The sequence below is a fragment of the Panthera tigris genome, chromosome C1 (genome assembly GCF_018350195.1).
Source record: "Panthera tigris isolate Pti1 chromosome C1, P.tigris_Pti1_mat1.1, whole genome shotgun sequence".
Lineage (NCBI taxonomy): Eukaryota > Metazoa > Chordata > Mammalia > Carnivora > Felidae > Panthera > Panthera tigris.
Window position 1 is genome coordinate 52,925,127 of NC_056667.1, and position 20,805 is coordinate 52,945,931.

At 40.1% G+C, this 20,805-nt stretch overlaps 1 protein-coding gene across 2 annotated transcripts in view; it reads left to right on the forward strand.

Annotated features, from left to right (window-relative positions):
- The first annotated feature begins 1,532 nt into the window (after nucleotides 1–1,532).
- RAVER2 (ribonucleoprotein, PTB binding 2) overlaps nucleotides 1,533–20,805 on the forward strand; it is a 94,623-nt gene continuing 75,350 nt past the window's right edge. The window contains exon 1 of one of the 2 annotated variants that reach the window (XM_042997474.1): nucleotides 1,533–1,772. In XM_042997474.1, the coding sequence (XP_042853408.1) occupies nucleotides 1,533–1,772 (240 nt within the window). Of the gene's footprint in view, nucleotides 1,773–19,730; nucleotides 19,818–20,805 lie in introns of those variants that run through there. The other variant, XM_042997475.1, reaches the window with a different exon arrangement.

Genomic DNA, 20,805 nt, shown 5'->3' on the forward strand with positions numbered 1-20,805 from the left:
TCACTTAGCTTAATGTTCTGTCTTGTAGCAGTACTATTCCTTTTTATGGCTGAATAATATTCCGTTGCATGTACATACAATTTGTTTTTCTGTTCGTGGGTAGATGCACATTTGGGTTGTGGGAAGAGTTTTGCTATGAACATGGGTTTACTGCAGAATCATTTTAATGATCTAACTACTATTGGTAGAGAATAAATTCAGGAATATTAAGGGCCATTATTTTGGGATTACAGGGGAATCTTTTTATATTATTAAGAGCATTGGGCTTTAGAATTAAGCAGACCAGACTCCATTTCTTCATGTGTAAAGTGGGGAAAAAAGAACCTTAAACACAACTGCGTAATCATGAAGTTTAGTCGAAATATATGTAAAGCACTTAGAACTATGTGGAGGCGCAGTGTAAGTACTGAATACATAGTATTTTTTAATCCTTCGTTTTTACTTTTCGGTTACCTTCATCTAAAATATTTTCCCCTATCGGAATAATACTGGTGTTAAACAGGGTTTATGTGTTTTACAAATAAATTTGCATGCTACACACTTCGATGCGTAGTCCTCTCTGCTGATACTCATTTGGGCTGGCGCCAAAGGGTGCTGAGGGTTTGATCCGATAACATCACTTTGGCCTAATCTAGTTCTACAATGTAACTCTCCCAGTTTCAATTAGGGTATTCTCCAACCCCCTGCCGTAAGTCCTCTTCCATGTTAGTCTTTGTTTCAGGATCGCTTTATAATGTTGTATGTGCAACCATCCAGGCTTTTTACATTTTAGTAGTTTCCGACAGGGACGGGTGAGGAGCACAGGCTTTCACGTGCACAGCTAGCAAAATACTTTGCTATCCGATTTTTCCAAATACATAACATTTCCTCCAGAATATCTTTGTACTACCTAGAAAATCTCAAATTTTATTTTTCATCGTAAACTCAAACTTCTTTGCCACATGTGCACATCTTGAGCACAAAAGGTTAAGGTCCGGGAGCCTGCCCGGGTTTGGGGAGCCCGAACCGGCGTCTGCAGCCCCCGAGCCGCCCCAGCGCGGGAGTTTCGAGGAGAGCCCGGGGCAGCTGGGTGTCACGTGGAGGGGCCGCGCCGGGTTCGAGCCGCCACCCGGGGAAGCTGCCGCTAAGGGGCCGCATCCCCAGAGCCCAAGCCTGGGCGTTCACTACGGCCTCGCGAGGAGGGGAGCCCGCCCGCCCACTCGCGGCCGCACAGGTGTCCTGGTGGCGGCGCCCGGGCCCCCACCCGCGCGCAGGGCGGGCGGGCGGGCGAGAGGGATGGGCGCCGCCCGTGCGCGGGGGCTGGGGGCCGAGGGGGAGGTTCCCGCGAGGTGGTTCTCGGGCTCCTCCTCGGCGCTCAGGTTTCCTCTCCCGCCCGCCGGCTGCTGGCTGCGGCGCCGCCTCCCTCCCCCTCGCGGCCGGGCCCACTCTGCGGCCTCTGCCCGCCTCGCCCCCGCCCGGGCCTCCTCCCGCTTTCTCTCTCCGCTTCCCCTCGAGCCTCCGGAGGAGCCCGCAGCCGCGGGGCGCCCGGGAAGATGGCGGCGGCGGGAGGCGGCAGCGGCGAGGGGGGCGCGGGCCTGGGCGGCGCGGCGGGGTCGGGGTCGGGGTCGGGGCCGGGGCCCTCCGCCGGCGCCAGCGAGGACCCTGCCCGGGGCCCCGCGCCCAGCGCGCTGCACCCCGAGGAGGTCGCCGCGCGGCTGCAGCGGATGCGCCGGGAGCTGAGCAACCGCAGGAAAATCCTGGTGAAAAACCTGCCCCAGGACAGCAGCTGCCAGGTACGAGGATAGGACATTGAGGCGGCCCGTCCCGGGGACATCGGGGCAGGGCTTCCGAGGGAAGCTGCGCGGGGGTGTCGGAGCTGGTGCCCGGCGCCTGAACGGTGGAGGGAAGGAGGGCGTCGCTGCAGAGTTAGAACCGTCTGTGGATTTTGTAAAGCCCCCAGGCTTCCGAGCCTGCGGCCCCCGGGCCGGGTGGCACATTAGGAAACTGAGGCTCCGAGAGGCGAATCGGCTGGTCCAAGGTCACGGGAATCGGGGGCGGCTGCCCTCAGTCCGCCCCGCTCTTTCCTTCCCCTGTGGCCCTTGGGTGAGTGTGGGAGGAGAGAAGTCGGGGAAAGAGTAGGCGAAAGGAAGTGAAGGAGAGTGGAAGTGAGCCGAGGAGCACAGTTTTGGGGGGCTAAGTTTTCGGGGCCACCTTGGGAGGGGCAGAGGGCTCCCCCCTGGGGTCCTCCGGCCTTGGGTGTGCCGTGGGGGGCGGGGTCACGGGAGAGCTGAAAGTGAGTTTTGCTGTTGCAGAAGCACTTGCCCAAGTTTGTATGAAAGAACTCTGCCCCGGTCCTCCCCACCCCCCCCCACCCCCCGCCCCCCACCCCCCCACCCCCCCCCCTCCCCGGTTTACCAAGGCCCCGGAATGGAAGGTTATCCCTGCGCTTTGGGGAACCTTGCGGCCACCTTCTGTCATGCCAAGTACTGGAGGATTTGTTAGTGACTCTGAGGAGGCTTAAAGATAGGCTACTTTGTGTCTTTGATCCAGATTAACTGTTGCTTTAAGATCAGAAACTGCATCTTTTTACCCCCCCCCCCCCTTATTGCCAAAGTCTACATGCTCATTGTAGAAATGGGAAAAAATACAGAAAAGCGCAAAGAGGGGAAATAGAAATCACCTGTGCTTTTTCTCTTTCCTTGAACTATAGTTAACACAATGGTTATATTAGTTTCAGGTGTACAACATAGTGATTGGACATTTCTGTACAATAGGTATTGCTCACTACAGTGTTACCATCTGTCACCATACAAAGTTATTACAGTGTTCTGGACTGGTTTCCCGATACAGTTCTTCTCCTGCCCGTGAGGTACTTCTAACTGGAAGTTGTACCTCTTAATCTCCTTCACCTGTTTCACCCATCCCCTTCCCTCCGCCTTGTTCCTTCTGGCAACCACCAAGTTCTGTGTGTCTATGAGTCTGTTTCTGTTTTGTTCTTTTGTTTTTTAGATACCACATATAAGTGAAATCACATGGCATTTGTCTTTCTCAGTCTGACTTATTTGACTTAGCATAATAATACCCTGCAGGTCCATCCATGTTGTCACCAGTGGCAAGGAAACATTTACGTATTTCTGATATTTAAAGACAGCCGTTGTTAACGTAAGGTACTATTCTTCTCCCTTTCCCTACGTCTATGTATACATATGTATTTTTGTTTTACCAAAAAAAAAAAAAAAAAAAGCCATGTCTGATTCTTCAGTGTTTCTTAATTGTCTAGATGTTTGTGTATATTTCATATATAGCTTGAATTTATATATTTCTTGTGGATGGAGGAGGGTAGGCTGTCCTGGTGGTGGCAGATTTGGGTAGATTTATGTAGTTCCTTCTATAACGGGATACCGGGAATTGTAAGTGGGCTGGCGATTGATGATTGCAGTAAGACCCGTAAAATAATGAGAGCAGTGCCTCACTATTTTGTAAATAGACCTTACATAGCCATTCACAATAAATGAGAGCATATAACCTTATAATCCGTATGCATGAGGGGCCATTTTGTTTCAAAACGCAATGTAAAAAGACTCTGTGAATACGATAATAGCTCATCCCTCCTTCAGCTCTTTCCATCATTGTCCACTTCCCATATGTCAGGTAAGATTTTGTGATGCTACCTGTAAGAACACCTGCAATAGGCTGATTTCATAGAAGCAGATTTCCCCTACCCATGCAAAGAGAAGACAGCAAGGCGCTCAGTAAGAGGGAGGCTTCTTCGAAGCAGGTGGCATTAAAAAAAGTTGAAGGAATAGCAGCTCTGTGTGTAATCTAGGAAAAGGGAGATGGAGAAGTGTCTTAATTTTCTTTTGTTACCACATTCCCTTGCATTCTAAAAATATTTAGACACAAAAGTCTGGACAGTTTGCTCTATTCTTGTTTTTCTTTTGGTATCTCTCATTTCCCTTATTAAGAGCCATGAAAATAAATAAATAAAAGGGTCCAAACATGGGAACAGTTTTAATTGGTATTAGTGATGAATGGAGGTTTTTTGAGAATTATACTGATTTGTATTTTTGAGGTATTCTTTCTCTGTTATGACTTTATCTTTAGCCTAAATTTTGGAATTTTCTGTAAAGTAGCAAGTATAAACTATTGAATAAAATTTGAGTAAGATCTAGATGAGTTACGATACTTGCTGTCAAGTATCTTAAAGTTTTACGTTAAATACTTATGCCACATTTTTTGAGAATTGAAGAGTTTCATCTAAAAACAAAAGTTGTTAGGAACTAGAGATTAATTTCCAGACTTGTCCTAGCATTTTTTTTCTATTCTGATTTATATTATAAAATGTTTTTAATATTTCTGATATGTAGTTTTAAGATCTAAACATGTCAGTGTACATTTGAGTAGTGTTTTTTTTTCTGTCATCTTCTGTACTTGTATTTCTGCTGATTTTCTGATCACAATCATAACTGTCAGTGGTCTGTGTTAATTAAGTACAGTAGACCAAAGAATGCTAATTTTTAAAAGCAGTTGAAAGTCATTAGATTGAGAATAGCTATTTTTATTGGTTGAATAAAATTAACATACACTTAATCTACTCCTAAATTGTAATTTTATAAATATATTCTGCAAGGATTTTTTTATATTTTATCTTTTATTTCCCTTAAAAATTCTAATGTCTAATTCTAATGTCTTTCTCAGTGGCTGCAGCTTACTGTCAACTTAAAAATGAGGATTTAACTTTAATTTTCTGTTGTACCTTTTAGCATTTTATTGCTTGGCTAAACTACCAATTTACTCCTTATGAAACAACTAATATGGTTTAGGAAAAGGTTACTATTTTTTGTTCAGTTATTAAGTAATAAGATATTTTAAATGCTCAAATTCTTGTTCTTTTCTAGAAGACTCTCTAGGTTCATTCATTCATTTATTCTAGAATATTACATTAAAGATCAAGGCCATTCCTCACTCTAGTTCTCAAGCTGTATAGTTATGTCTCTAGAAAAGTTACATTGCTAACTGATTAGTAGGAGCCTAGTAATACTCTTTGAACATTTTTAAAGCAAGGGTGTTTTCTTTATTAAACTTGCTTTTCATAAATGTTACTCAAATTTTAATTTTAGGTAAAAACAGTTCTCAGAAGCTGTCTCATTGAATAGTTGCAGTGCAGTCAGGTGCTGTCTGGTTGGTCTCCTATGTTTTCTCGAATCCTCTTAGCCCTCTGTGTTTTCATAATCTCAGCTCTGGCTTATGTCCTTTGTCATCTCTTGCCTAGACTTATTAACAACTTTTCTGTTTGTCATCTACCCTCATTATTGTCCTGTGTCTTATGTTTTAGCCCATCCTGCTTATTGCTTCCCTTGAGAGAACTCTTCAAAGCACAAATCCAAGAATGTCACTCTACTACAAAAAGAAAAAGAGAAAAAAGAAAAGAAAGGAAAAGTTTAGCTCTGCATTCTCAAAAGAGAAAAAGAGGGGAAAAAAGAGAAGGAAAAGTTTAGCTCTACATTCTCAAAATCTTCCTCAAATGTCCATCAACTTCTCTCTTCTCCTCAAATCATAAGGAATAGTGAAACTCAATTAGCTTATTCCAAGAGTGAAATTGCTTTGAAGCTTCATGTTCTGACTGAAAAATTCGTGTTAATTTTATGTTCTAGTAAACTTGGATTTAATGTAAAAACAATGACTTAAACTTGTTTCACTGCCTTCCAACTTTTTCTCATAAACTTGACATGGAAGATGCACATATTTATCCTATGATTTTTTTTTAATGTTTATTCATTTTTGAGAGAGAGAGAGAGAGAGAGAGAGAGAGAGAAGCAAGGGAGAGGCAGAGAGGGAGACACAGAATCAGAAGCAGGCTCCAGGTTCTGAGCTGTCAGCACAGAGCCTGATGGGGGGCTCACACCCACAAATCATGAGATCTTGACCTGAGCTGAAGTCGGATGCTTAACCAACTGGGCCATCCAGGAGCCCCATCCTGTGTTTTTCTGTGCTCCTTTATTACCATGGAGTACTCAGACCTTGTGTTGAAAGGCATGACATAATAGGATAGAAATAAAAGATTCTAGGGTTTTTGTAACTTGGCCCCTGCCTACATTTGCAGTCTCCTTTCTTATTAGTCATGCCTTGGATTCTGCTCTAGCCTTATCAAGCTACCTACATGCCGAAGTGTTTCAGAACATTGTGATTTGAATATTTATAGAAATGTCTTTGAATGTTTGTGTTTTGGAATGTAACTTTAGTGATTATTTTATAACAAATAACATTTCTAATAATTACAGTGAATAATAAACAGTGTTAAATGCTGGTTCTTATTCAGAAGAGCCGTTGTGAATGTGTGTCTGTGGATAGTCTTTTGCAACTATGAACCTAGAATTTTATTTTAAGGTAATGTTCTAATATGTGTTTTTGTTGCACTTTCTATAGATTGTTTACATTTGTTGGTTAACCTGGTTCTGTTTCAAAAGAATTGTTACTGGGGTTTCAAAATGGAGAAGACAGTGGCATTTATTCTCTCTACTGTTTGAATTCACTCAGTTTTCTCCTAAATGTTATGTATGTGTACATGTGTTTTGTTTAGAAGTTAGAATCTGGAAGAGACTTTATTGTGTAATTAAGAGAAAACGTGAAGGGCTTAGGGCTAACAGCCAAGGTTAGTAATAGAAACAAAACGTTGTATTGTCTCACTCTGGGCATTGTTAACTTTCATTTTGAAGTACTCTATTATAATAGTTAATGAGAAGCTTGATGGTTAATTCACCGAGGTCCATTTCAAAGCATAGTATTAACTAAGCACTTTTTAGAATAACAAACCACCAAATGTAGAAAATTCCAGTTACTTTTCTTCTTAAAAGCTACTTATTCCTGTGTTTCTTTTGTATTTGTCAGAAACCTATAGCATTTTCTCACATATTTTGTGTTCATTAATTGTGAGATTTAAAAAAAAAATTTTTTTTAATGTTTGTTTATTTTTGAGACAGAGAGAGACACAGCATGAACAGGGGAGGGGCACAGAGAGAGGGAGACACAGAATGTGAAGGAGGCTCCAGGCTCTGAGGTGTCAGCACAGAGCCCGACGTGGGGCTAGAACTCACTAACTGTGAGATCATGACCTGAGCCGAAGTCAGACGCTTAACTGACTGAGCCACCCAGGTGCCCCAATTGTGAGATTTTTTTAAATAATTTTTTTGGTGTTTATTTATTTTTGAGAGAGGCAGAGAGCAGGGGAGGGGCAGAGAGAGGGAGACACAGAATCAGAAGCAGGCTCCAGGCTCTGAGCTGTCAGCACAGAGCCTGACGTGGGGCTCAAACCCACGAATCATGAGATCTTGACCTGAGCTGAAGTTGGACACTTAACCAAGTGAGTCTCGCAGGCACCCCTAACTGTGAGATTTAAAAATATACATTATTTGTTTTCTCTAATAATCAGTAATTACTGTCTCTTTTCATAAGAGCGCTATTACTCACTTTTTCCTAATAATACTGGGATATTTTTACATTTTGAAAATATTCTTTTTCTTATTGAGAATACCATTTTGCATTCTTGATAAGTTGTTATTCTTAGTGTAGTTACTTAGCGTAGTTTACACAACTTAAAAGTTATCTGTTTCCTAGTGTAGTTAATCAGAATTGCATGATGGGTTCTTTTCTGTATGCTTTATTATTCCCAATGTAACAAGGACACTGAAAGCTGCTAGAGGGACATCTTCGAGACTTCTGGGTTGCCCCTGGCTCGGTAAGTTTCTTTCTTGGCAGGAATTCTTGCAGAGTGTTTCAGCAATGCTTGTTCTCTGCTCTGAAAACATATTCAAGAAGAGGAGTCCTTTGTGGTCAGTGTCACGATGCTGGATGTTAACAAGCAGTCTGAAGAAATCTCAGGTGATTTATAGGCCATTTCCTAATTAATGACCAGCTTATGTTTATAAATTATTTTTTGGACTTGTAACGTGTTTTCCCATAGAATAACATGGCAGATGGTGTTTAGTGCTGTCGGTTAGCACCTTAACAGCTGTTTGAGGTTTCTGATGCTTCTGAAGTTTAAGCTGATTCTAAATAGTACAGTAACATCTAAACAGCTTTGTGCACCAACAGCCTCTTCCAGCTTCAAGTCATTGACAGGTACACTTGTGCCTTATGGCCACGCTCAAGAAAGCTGTACTTAAGGCAATTGCTCTTTAAACAAACAAGATCACGAACATCAGGGAAGCATTAAATGAGATCATCTCTGATGGAAGGCTGTTGCTGAAAAGGGGTCCCTCTGGCCCCCTGAATTTTGTCTCTTACTACTTCTGTGTGGATTTATCTTCCCTACTTTGTAGCCAGCAGTCCTTAGGAGCTTTCAGAACCCATTTCTTAACTGTGGGCAGAAAGTTTTATGCTTAGCTCTACTTAGACCAGCTGAAACAAGACAACTAAAAGAAGGTTAAAATGCAAATAGAGAAAACAAAATTCTAAATTTAAATGTTCTATGATTGCTTGTCTGAAACCTTGGCGCTGTATTTTGTTTGCCTGGGGAGGCAGTTGCCTTGTCTAAGAGGATGATGTGTATGGAGAGGGGTAATAAATGAGAAGTGGGAAAATCAGACCACCTGGAATGCTTGTCTGTATATTTTGGCTTATGATTATCTGCAGATGATTGTCCTTGGTTGCTGTGCTGAGTATCGTTCATTTGTTCTTCCAGATCTGTCTCCATCCTTCTCACCTGTGCTGTGTCCTGGGCGGCTTATCTTACTGTAGATTGCACTAACCAGGCTCTCTCATCCTCTAATTTCTGGTTCCATTTAGCCAGAGCCACCAGTGGGAGATTTAAAGGGTGAAAGAGAGCTAGATTGGAGCATTTATTCACCTAGCTCCCTTTCTACCAGGATACCTTGGGTTGACTGTTCCTCTTTCAAAGGTCACAGTTCCTTTCCAGTGGCACACCATGCAACTAAGCTCATTGGGTTGTTGTAATCATAATCCCTCTGCCAGGGATTATGCAGTTATGGGAGACTGTTGTTAACCATAGTTTTTTTTTATTTTTAAGCCTTTGTAGATAGTGTCTTTAAAAAATTCTCTTTGAGGTGACTGGGTGGCTCAATTGGTTGAGCATTCAACTTCAGCTCAGGTCATGATATCACGGTTTGTGGGTTTGAGCCCCATGGGGGGGCTCTGTGCTGACAAGCTCAGAGCTTGGAGCCTGCTTCAGATTCTGTGTCTTCCTCTCTCTCTCTGCCCACCCCCCCTGCCCCCACTTGCACGCGTGCGCTCGCACTCTCTCTCTCAAAAATGAAAACATTAAAAAAAATTCTCTTCAATTACTTAGTTTTTGAGTATGCGATGTTTCTTGCTCAGAACCTGATGCTGTTGCCTACCCGTAGTTTCCTTTCTTTCTCTCGTCTTTCCTCATAGAACCCAAATTTTCCTTTGAGGCTCTTTCCCTCCCTCATTATTTGGCAATTATATGACTTGAGTCCATTTGATAGAAGTCACCCCATTGGTTTGGGTGACATAAACCAATAAGCAGTGTTCTTCCCTTTTGGCATGAGAATTAAAGCATGTGCCCCCTAAGCCAGTCAGTATATCATTGTTCCTTGACTGTAGTGATTGCTTCAACTCAATATAACAAGAAGCTTAGGACTTTTGTTTGCTTGTTAAGGTAAGGAGTTCTCTTCCTACTGGATATGAATGCAGAGGCACATTGCCCTGATTGCTGCTGGCTATCTGAGGACAGAGCAGACATCCAAAGGGGGATTGGACTGAGGTGGAGGAAAAAGAGAGAGAGAGAAAAGCTGAGCTAGAGCCCTGGTCAAGCTATATCTGAAACTTAGTTCTGGATTTCATACATATGCAAGCCAATACATTCCTTTTATTTCATTGATTTCAAGTTGGGTCTTACATTACTACCAACCAATAGTATGCTAATTAATATAGAAGTGAAAAAAAAAAAAAACAAAGTAAAATCTCAGTATTGGAAGGGATGGTAGAAGATACTTTATCTAACTCTTTTGCTTACTGCATAAATAAATCCAATTTAAAGTTCTCAACCCGTGAACTTTTAACACCTTTACTTTCAAAGACATCACTGCTTAGTAAAGTATCCTACTTTACCTTCAGACAGCTTTAGTGTCTTATTTATACTGAATATATAAAATTAATTTCCCTGAAATTTTGATTTCTTGATCCAACTTTTCCCCTCCCATAATAGAGAATTTGTCATATTGTTTTTTAACTTACAACTTCAATTCCTTCAAACCACTAGTTTTTCGGATATGAGTCCAAATTTCCTCACAGACTTAATTCTTTTTCCCTGAATGCACACCACTACTACTTTGTTATTGTCTATCTTAAAATGTGGCACCCAAAATTGAGTATGGTTGTCTGGTTGAGATCTTCCAGTAATCCCTCTGCAAGAACAAATTTCTCTCTCCTTTAGATATCTGTAGCAACAATAAAAATTTTTGTTCATTGGGTGCTTACTATTGCCAGACACTATATGTTGTATTTTGTTTACATGATACTTACCCCTCATTTCAAGACTGTAAAATCAGAATTTCTCGGGGCGCCTGGGTGGCTCAGTCGGTTAAGCGTCTGACTTCAGCTCAGGTCATGATCTCACAGTTAGTGAGTTCGAGCCCCGTGTTGGGCTCTGTGCTGACAGCTCAGAGCCTGGAGCCTGCTTCACATTCTGTGTCTCCCTCTCTCTCTGCCCCTTCCCTGCTCATGCTGTGTCTCTCTCTGTCTCAAAAATAAATAAACATTAAAAAAATTTTTTTTAATTAAAAAAAAAATCAGAATTTCTCATTTCCATTTTATTGATAGGGAAACAGATGCAAAATTGATGTTAAGCAGTTTGCCAAAGGTCATTCCACTAATTAGTGGTAAGGTAAAAAGACTAATGTCTGTTTGGTTCCAAAGCTCATATTCTTATCCTACACTGTATTATACTTAACAATTCTCCACACACACTGTAGCGTGTCCTCCAAAGGACAGGAATTATGTAATATTTACCTTTGTGTCGCAAATATTTCACCTAGAGACTGACACATTGTTCCAAGGGAAATTTAAAACAGGATTACCCGCCTACTTTGTTCTAAAATTTTAGACTTCTATTAATATGTCTGACATACTCAAGTATTCATGACTGATTTGCACAATGAAGAAATTTTGCATTGTAAGAATGTGCTGGCTTTTTTGGCAGTGATGTTACTCCATTTACTTATAATTCAATCAGTCAACTGTTTATGGCTTATGAGTAGGTTGAAAGCCATAAACACTCTCTCCAGGAAAGTGCTTAATATTCCTAGACATGTAGAAATTTGCATGTAATTTCAAGAGATTATGGATCTCTTGTAACTTACGCCTGATCTCACTGGGGAATTATAGACCCAGGTTGAGAAGTGCCTTTCCAGGCTAATATAATTTGGTCATATTTTTGGGACTTCACGTGAGTATGGACCATTTGAGCAGATCCAGAGCTCAAAGAGTTTTCGTCCGAATCTGTTGTGGGCCATGTTTATGCCAGATCCTCCATCTGGGCAAGAATATAAATCAAGCTCCTTAATTTTCTTTCTTAAAAAAGTGAACTGAGTCACTTCATGTTTGTTGTAAAAGCTCATTCTTCTCCAGCCTCCCCAGCAGTACCAATGGACACTTGAGGCACTATGCCTGGCACGGAGGTTTACAAGGAATTGCAGTGTATTATTTTCTCCTTAACATGTACTAAATGTCAGAGACTGATATGAAGAATGTTTCTCTTTATTATTTTTAAAAATTTAAAACATTTTTTAAATGTTTATTAATTTTTGAGAGAGCGTGAGCAGGGGTGGGGCAGAGAGAGAGGGAGACACAGAATAGTCCGAAGCAGGCTCCAGGCTCTAGGCTCTGGACTGTCAGCACAGAGCCCAATGTGGGGCTCTAAACCCACAAACGGTGAGATCATGACCTGAGCTGAAGTCGGATGCTTAACTGACTGAGCCACCCAGGCGCCCCAAGAATATTTCTCTTTAAAACATGGGAAGACAGTTGCCCATTGTGCTGTTCAGTGTTCTTCACAATAAGTATTTGATAAGAAAGAAGTTTCTCTCTTTTTTTAGTTTTCTGAGTCCCTAGCTCATTGTGGGCTCCTAAACTTGTTTTTTATGCATTTAGTGCCTAATTCTGTGCTTATTTTTACTATCCTTATCGTTAGGTTTGTGAATTTATTTCTCACTCCCCTGTACTCATGCATTTTCCTTGTGTTTGAAGCTTTCTGTTAACTGTTTGTTACCACAGGAATGCCAAAAGAGCATTACAACTCATTGAATTTGTTCGAGCCTGTATTTGTATGCGTATACTTTGCCTCTCTTCCTGTCACCTTCACCTACTTCATCCCACCCCTTTTGCCCCAGCCAGTTGGGCTTTGTATCTTTCCTCAACCCACTACTGTAATTTTCTTCTCTTAGCTCCCTGCTTTTATTTTCTGGACTTTGGATCTTCTGTTACCCACAAGTTTAACTGCTTGCTTTTGAGTGCAGATTCGTCTCCATTTCCCTGACTTTATATCCTGTGGGCTTTTTACAGCCTTATCTAGAGTATAGGTAATGGCAAGAAACAAGAACATGTGAATCTGGAAAGTTTTGAAATCTCAAACATACAGAAAAGTACAATACAAAGAACTTTTCTCCTTGAACTGTTTGAGAGTGAGTACTGCCATGACGTTTTACCACCCTGAGTCCTTCATTGTGTATTTCCTACAAATTTGGACATTTTCTGACATAACTACATCACTACTATGGAAGTAAAAATAACTGTCACCTAATCCTCAAATCACTAGGATGACTGCTAGTTATCCCACTAATGTCTTTCATCGTGGAAGGATCCAGTTCAGAATTATGTATTGCACTTAGTTGTGTCTTTTTAGTCTTTTTTAGCCTGGAATAAGTCCTTAGTCTTTGCTTGGCTTTTATGACCTTGACCCTTTTGAAGATGAGATGGGTCAGTTATTTTGTAGAATGTCCTTCAATTTGAAGTTGTCTGATATTTCTTCATGATTAGATTCAAGTGAGGTATCCTTGGCAGGACAGGGTGGTACACATTTTAGATTTTGGCTCATTGTTGGTAAAATTAACTTTGATCGTTTTGATTTTTATTAAAGTGGTATCTTCTCCAGGCAGAGATTTCCCTTTGTAATCAATAAGGATTTTAAAGGAGGATACTTTAATTAAGACTGTGTAAATATTCTATTCCCTTTCAAGTGTTCAATTTATTTATTTATATTAAAAATAGGCTCATGGGTTCTATGTTGCTCGATGGGTTATACTTCATTAATAGAATTACTTATTTTCATGCTTAAATTGTTTTAGATTTGAGCAGTGGGAGCTTCTTCAAGCTGGCTCCTATGTCCTCTTCTTCAGTCTTTTATTTTGCAATAATTTTAGGTTTACAGAAAAAATTGCAAAGATATGAGATAGAGTTCCCATGTATCCCAGTTTCCATTCATGTTACATCTTATATACTCAAGGTACATTAGTGAGGACTAAGACATTAACATTGGTACATTATTATTAACAGAACTTCAGTCTTTGGATTTCATTAGTTTTTTCACTTATGTCGTCTTTCTGTTCCAAGATCCAATTCAGGGGCCCACATTGCACTCGGTCAGTGTGTCCCATTGGTCTCCATTCTGCATCAGTTTCTCTTCCTTGCTTTTTTTTTTTTTTTTTTTTTTTTTTTTTTTCAACGTTTATTTTATTTTTGGGACAGAGAGAGACAGAGCATGAACGGGGGAGGGACAGAGAGAGAGGGAGACACAGAATCGGAAACAGGCTCCAGGCTCCGAGCCATCAGCCCAGAGCCCGACGCGGGGCTCGAACTCACGGACCGCGAGATCGTGACCTGGCTGAAGTCGGACGCTTAACCGACTGCGCCACCCAGGTGCCCCTCTTCCTTGCTTTTTATAACCTTGACAGCTTTGGTTAGATATCTTTTAGAATGCCCCTCCACGTTGGTTTGTATGATGTTTTTCTCATGAGAGATTAGGGTTATGGAATTTTGGTAAGAATTCCGTAGAGGTGAGGTGTACTTCTGATAACATCATTTTAGGGAGAACGTGACTTACTACCAGTGATGTTAACCTTGATCATTTGCATAAGGTGATGTCTTCTATGTCATTCCTGTAAAGACACAATTTTTCCCATTCACGATTCCTTGGAAACAAGTCACTAATTCCAGCACACACTTATGGGAAGGGTCTGAGGTCCTTGTACATGTCCCCATCCTTTGCCAAGCACTTCCTTTGTTTTCAACATAAGATGTTGCAGCTTATTTTGCACTTTCTGTGCTTCAGCCCTGGAACCAGCCATTTCATGACGGCACCTGTTATGGACTGAATGTGTGTGTTCCTCCAAATTCATATGTTGAAGACCTAGCCCCCCTCCCCTCACCGTGTGGCTATATTTGGAGATGGGGCTTCTGTGGAAGTAATTAAGGTTAAACAAGGCTGTAAGGGTGGGGCCCTGATCCAGCAGGAGAAGGATCCTCAGAAGAAAAGACCCCAGAGAGCTTGCTGTCTGCTGTGTGCATCCACTTCCCTCCCCTAAATGTGTGCAAGCACTAGAGAAAGGCTATGTGAGGACCAGATGATGAAACATTTATAAGCCATATTAGGGAGTTTGGATTTTACTTTAAGGGAAATGAGGATCCGTTGAAATAATTAACCCAAGGTAGTGATGCAATCTTATTTCTAGCTGTCAAAAAGTAACACTATGTTATTTTTGTTTTTATCTTTCAAGCTTTGTTCTTGGCCTAACCCTCATTCTAAGGTTAGGAGGTCAGTGATGCAGTAAGTTTTAGAAATGTGATGGGAATGAATATTTCTTAGACTTTATTTTTGTAGTGCTGATACTTAAGATGCAATATAGTTTAGTAGTTCACTGTGTTTGCTCTAGAGTCTGTTATTCTGGGTTTGAATCCTAGATCAATCACATACTGTCTATACTGTAGTTCACTATACTTTTCTAGGCCTCAATGGCCTCATCTTTAAAATCTGGATAATAAAATCCAGTTTTAAAATCTAGCTAATCTGGGTTAAATAGGATTAAATGAGATAATATCTATAAATTGCCTGGGATACAGTGAGCACTCTGTAAATTATCATTATTATTACTATTTTGATAATAAGAAAAGCTAAAAGTGTATTAATTTTTTTAGACAGAGTCAGAATGTTACCCTGGCAAAAAGTTTGTATTCAAATGAACTTCCCAACATAATAGCTCCATTTAAAGTTGCTAAAATTTTACCAAAGTTAAAATTAATACCACATTTACTCAGGCAGTATCATGAAAGATAATATATGATAGACCCTCCATTGGGCCAAAAAAAAATTATTACCTGATGTGGAACATGCAAATGCTGTTCCAAGCAAGCAATAGCACATCTAGGTTTGGAGCCTAAGAGAGAGGTTTGAAAGTGGAAATAAGAATTTAGAGATCATTGGCACGAAGATGGAACTTAAGGCATCACGAGTGATGCAAAAAAAAGCATTTGATAAAATTTAACACCCATTCCTAATAAAAATTCATAGGAATCAGGAATAGAAGAGAACTCAAACTTGAAGATTATCTAGAAAACCCAAAGCCATCATATTCAATGGTGAACTACTGAGAACTTTCCCTCTGAGATTAGGAGCAGTGTTAGCATCACTTCCATTCCAGATTGTACTGGAAATTGTAGCTAGCATAATATGGCTAACAGACTGAAAACTGATAAGCAACAGGGAAATTTAAAAATTGTTGGAACACAAAATGTCTTTAGGACTTGGGTAGGAAAGGATTTCTTTTTTTTTTTTTTTTTTTGAGGGTGGGGGTGCAGGTGAGCAAGGGGCAGAGAGAAAGAGAGAAGTGGGGCTCACCCAAAGCAGGGCTCATGCTCACCCCATGCAGGGGCTCATGCTTGCCCAAAGTGGGGCTTGAGCTCACCAACTGTGAGATTATGACCCAAGCTGAAGCCAAGAGTCAGAGGCTTATCTGTGCAAGCCACCCACCTGCCTCAGGAAAGGACTTCTTAATGTACAAAAAATACAAATGGTAAAGGAAAGAATTAATAAATTTGGCTTGATTAAAATGATACATTTCTCTTCACCAGAAAAATTCACAAATAACAGACCACATAGCAGGGGAATACATTTATAATACAGTTCCCAACAAAGGGTTAGTATGCAGAATATGTTAAAGAAAAAAAAAAAAAAAACTCCTACAAGTCGTTAAAAGACAAATACAATAGAAAAATGGCAATCAAGATGAGTGTTTTCCAGAAAGAGAAATAAATGGCAAATAAACATGAAAAGGTGCCTATGTCAGTTAAAATTCTTCAGAGATACATATATAATATCATGTTAAAATGTATTTATACTATATGCAGATATATATAGAGAGAGAGAGCTTGATTGATTGAGGGAGCTGGCAAGTCTAGAATCTGTCAGGCACATCAACAGGCTAGAAAGTCAGGCATGTTTTGATGCTATGGTCTTGAGGCAGGATTGCTTCTCCAGGAAACCTCAGTTTTTGGTGTTAAGGCCTTCATCTGATTAGATGAGGCCCACCCACATTATGTAAGGTTGTCTCCTTTACTTAAACTGATGGTAGATACTAACCACGTCTACAAAATCCTTCACAGCAACACTTAGATTAATGTTTAGATAGCTGGATACTATAGCCAAGTCAACCTAAAAGTAACTATCACAAGCTCTACCTTTAGTAATCAAGGGAATACAAGTTAAGATCACAGTGAGGTACAATTATATTCACGAAATTGACAAGTATCTGGTAACACCAAGCATTGTAGGGATATGTATTAGCAGGACTTTCACATCCTCCTGATGGAATATAGACTGGTACAGCCGTTCCAGCAAACAAATTGGCACTTTCATACAAAGACGATCATTTGCATATGTGCAGCCCAGGAATTTCATTTCTTCAGAAACTTGTACATGAGCACTAGGAAATATATAAAATTTATAAGAATGTGGTAGTAATTTTATTTTATTTTTTAAATAAATTTTTTTTTAACATTTATTTATTTTTGAGACAGAGACAGAGCATGAACAGGGGAGGGTCAGAGAGAGAGGGAGACACAGAATCTGAAACAGGCTCCAGGCTCTGAGCAGTCAGCACAGAGCCCGACGCGGGGCTCGAACTCACATACCGCGAGATCGTGACCTGAGCCGAAGTCGAACGCTTAACCGACTGAGCCACCCAGGCGCCCCTAATTTATTTTATTTTTAATTACACCCAAGTTAGCATATAGTGCAATAATGATTTCAGGAGTAGATTCCAGTGATTCATCTCCTATGTATAACACCCAGTGTTCATCCCAACAAGTGTCCTCCTTAATGCCCCTGACACATTTAGCCCATCCCCCCTCCCACCCACAGCACCTCCAGCAACCCTCTGTTCTCTGTATTTAAGAGTCTCTTATGGTTTGTCCCCCTCCCTGTTTTTATTTTATTTTTGTTTCCCTTCCCTTATGTTCATCTGTTTTGTATCTTAAATTCCACATATGAGTGAAGTCATACGAATGATGTATTTCGCTTAGCATGATACACTCTAGATCCATCCATGTTGTTGCAAATGGCAAGATTTCATTCTTTTAGATTGCCAAATAATACTCCATTGTGTATATATACCACATCTTTATCCATTCATCTGTTGGTGGACATTTTGGGCTTTTTCCATACTTTGGCCGTTGTCAGTAGTGCTGCTATAAACATTGGGGTACATGTGCCCCTTCAAAACAGCACACCTGTATCCCTTGGATATATACCTAGTAGTGCAACTGCTAGGTCATAGGGTAGTTCTATTTTTAACTTTTTGAGAAACCTCCATACTGTTTTCCAGAGTGGCTGCACCAGTTTGCACTCCCACCAGCAGTGCAAAAGAGATCATCTTTCTGCGTGTCCTCACCAACATCTGCTGTTTTTTTCTTATTATTTAAAATTTTTTTTACTGTTTATTTTTGAGAGGGAGCATGAGTGGGGAAGAGAGAGGGAGACACAGAATCTGAAGCAGGCTCCAGGCTCTGAGCTGTCAGCACAGCTCATGTCCTGAGCCAAAGTTGGATGCTTAACCGACTGAGCCACCCAGGTGCCGTGGTAGTAATTTTTTAAAAATATGTAAGTAGCAAAACAACAACCTAGAAAGCAAATATTCATTGATAGAAAAATAGTCCTAGAATGGAATATCAAACAGTAGTGAATAAATGAATGGCCAGGTGGAACATGAGTGAATTTTTGGAACATATTATTGAGTATAAAAAGCAAGGCACACGGCACCTAGCTGTTTCAGTCAGTAGAGCGTCTGACTCTTGATCTCAGGGTTGTAAGTTTAGACCTCAAGTTGGGCATGGAGCTTACTTAAAAAAAAAAAAAAGCAAAGCACACACACACACAGAAGCAAGGCACAGAAAACTAAAAGCATCATAATACCATTTCTCTAAAGCTCAGAAACAAGTAAGACAACATATTGTTTGGAGATGCATACCTAAGTGAGCAACTCCAACCATAGGGGAACGGTGGGATGAGCCTAGCAAATGAATGCAAAAGTCAGTGGAACAGTGTTGCTAATGTTCTCTTAGGTTTTGTGGTGAGTTCCTAGATGCTTATTTCATTATTATGCCTCATAACTTAATATGTGTTACAGATAATCTCTTTATAATATCAAATCACTTAAAATTTTAAAGGTAAATTAGCAAAAATGTTTCCTTTTTTATTCCAAAAAAGTAGAATTTGAAATCTGTGAAGGCCTTTCTTAGGAAAAAAAAAAAAAAATTAATGAAAGTAAGTCTGAGAAGGGTTTAGAAGGTGATGTGATTCATGTTTAATACTAAGCCTGGGTTGGGGCGCCTGGGTGGCTCAGTGAGTTAAATGCCCAACTTCAGCCCAGGTCATGATCTCGTGGTTGATGAGTTCGAGCCCCACAATGGGCTCTCTGCTGTCAGCACAGAGCCCACTTTGGATCCCCTGAACCCCCTCTCTCTACCCCTTCCCCACTCATATTCTGTCTCTTTCTCAAAAATAAACATTAAAAAAAAAAAAACCTGAGGCTGGGTTTCCTTAAGGCTATCAATTCTCTCCCCAGGAAGTATTTCATATGTGCAAAACTTTCATTTAATTCCAGAGAGTGGTAATGAACGTGGCCTGGAGATAGGTTACTAAAGCTGTTTAATGCTATCAGTTTTGATGAACTTATCTTACTGTAAGTAATTTGTAACTGATATTCCTGGTCAGAAGACAAAATGTTTTCATCAAAGGTGCTACTTCATTCCTTAAAATTAACTTATAAGTTAATAGAAATGTCATAAAGCTCTTAGAATAGGGAGATACACTTTCAGTTGTTTGGGTTCTGTGCTTCTGTAGAGCATAGTGGAATTTAGGCAAATGGTTGTTAGGGCTCTCTTTCAGGTTTTAAGTTTTTAATTTGGCCAACTTACCAAGGCTTAAATTGAGGGGTGACCCACTTTTGCCTGGGTCAAAACAACCAGGGCATGGAGAAAAATAATCGTTTTTTTTTTCTTTACAAGAAGTCTTGTAAGGTTTCCCAGCTGGCAAAATCTGTATGCCACATCTGATACATAGAAAAGTTACAATTTTAAATAGAGGTATTTTAAAAATAAAAACTTTAAGTTGCAAAATGCATCTTTGAATATTTAAGATCTCTCTCAGGTAATTCAGCTGAATGAGGAACATAACATGTCATTTGTTTACAGATAGTTGATAATGTGAAGAGCAGTGTCATGTTTTCTTAATCTGGCGCTCGACAGCTGTTAACTACTGAAAGGAGAGATGAAAGTCTGTGCGACTAAAAGCGTACCACCTTCTATATTAGGTATTAGCTGATTGGCAAGATGTGTGTGCTATGCTATTGAGAGAGTTACACTTTCTTAATGAATACACTATATGTTTTTTTTAAGTCCAAGAAAACATTACAGTTTACAAGATAAAAAATGACCGTAGTAAGATATGTATATTGATCATACTACTACATAACTCATCAAACCATATTTCACAAAATTGGTAGTATGTTACTTTAAAATATATCTAATTTTGACTTACTATTAAAGAATACTAAATTATCAACTTTACTTTCTTTTCTTTCTTACCATAGGTGATTATCTTTTCTTCACCTAACATTATGTTTTTATATTTTGCCTGTTATGTCACTCTTCCCCCGCACCCCCCCCACTTACATTGTGTTAAAGGGGAAAATATGTCTCAATTTGTAACTGCCCACGTATTTATTTTCTGTTTCCATATGATCTCTTACTAGGGCACTAATGATATTGTTTTTGTAATTCTTAGTGGTAGTATACTATTTTTAATTAATTTTTGAAGGAATATGGTGGTATTGTGTAGAGGTTAAGGTTGTAGTCCCTGGAACCAGACTGATGGGTGAATCTCCACTCAGCAAGTTACTAAGTATGACTTTGGCAAGTTACTTGATTTTTCTCTGCTCTGGTTTCCTGGTTTTTAATAAAAGGAGTGAGGTACCCTTGCTCTGGTACCTAAGTAAAAGCTAAATGAATATTAGCTATAATAATGGCAATGATAAGAATTATTATCATTGAGTAAATTCGCTTCTATTGTGAACTCAATATACCAGCACTTGTGTATGTTTAATTTATTCATGTGCAATATAGAACAGGTTGGCTGTAACCCTCCATCCAGGATCAGAATGTCCACCTACATGATAGTCCAGTTCCTTTAGAAAATAATAATTGCATCTGTTGTGTATTATTAGTAAACTTTCAAGGCCAAATATCAATTCAATGACAAAATAATTATTTTCAGTTTAGTGTATGTTTGAGTGCCTACCG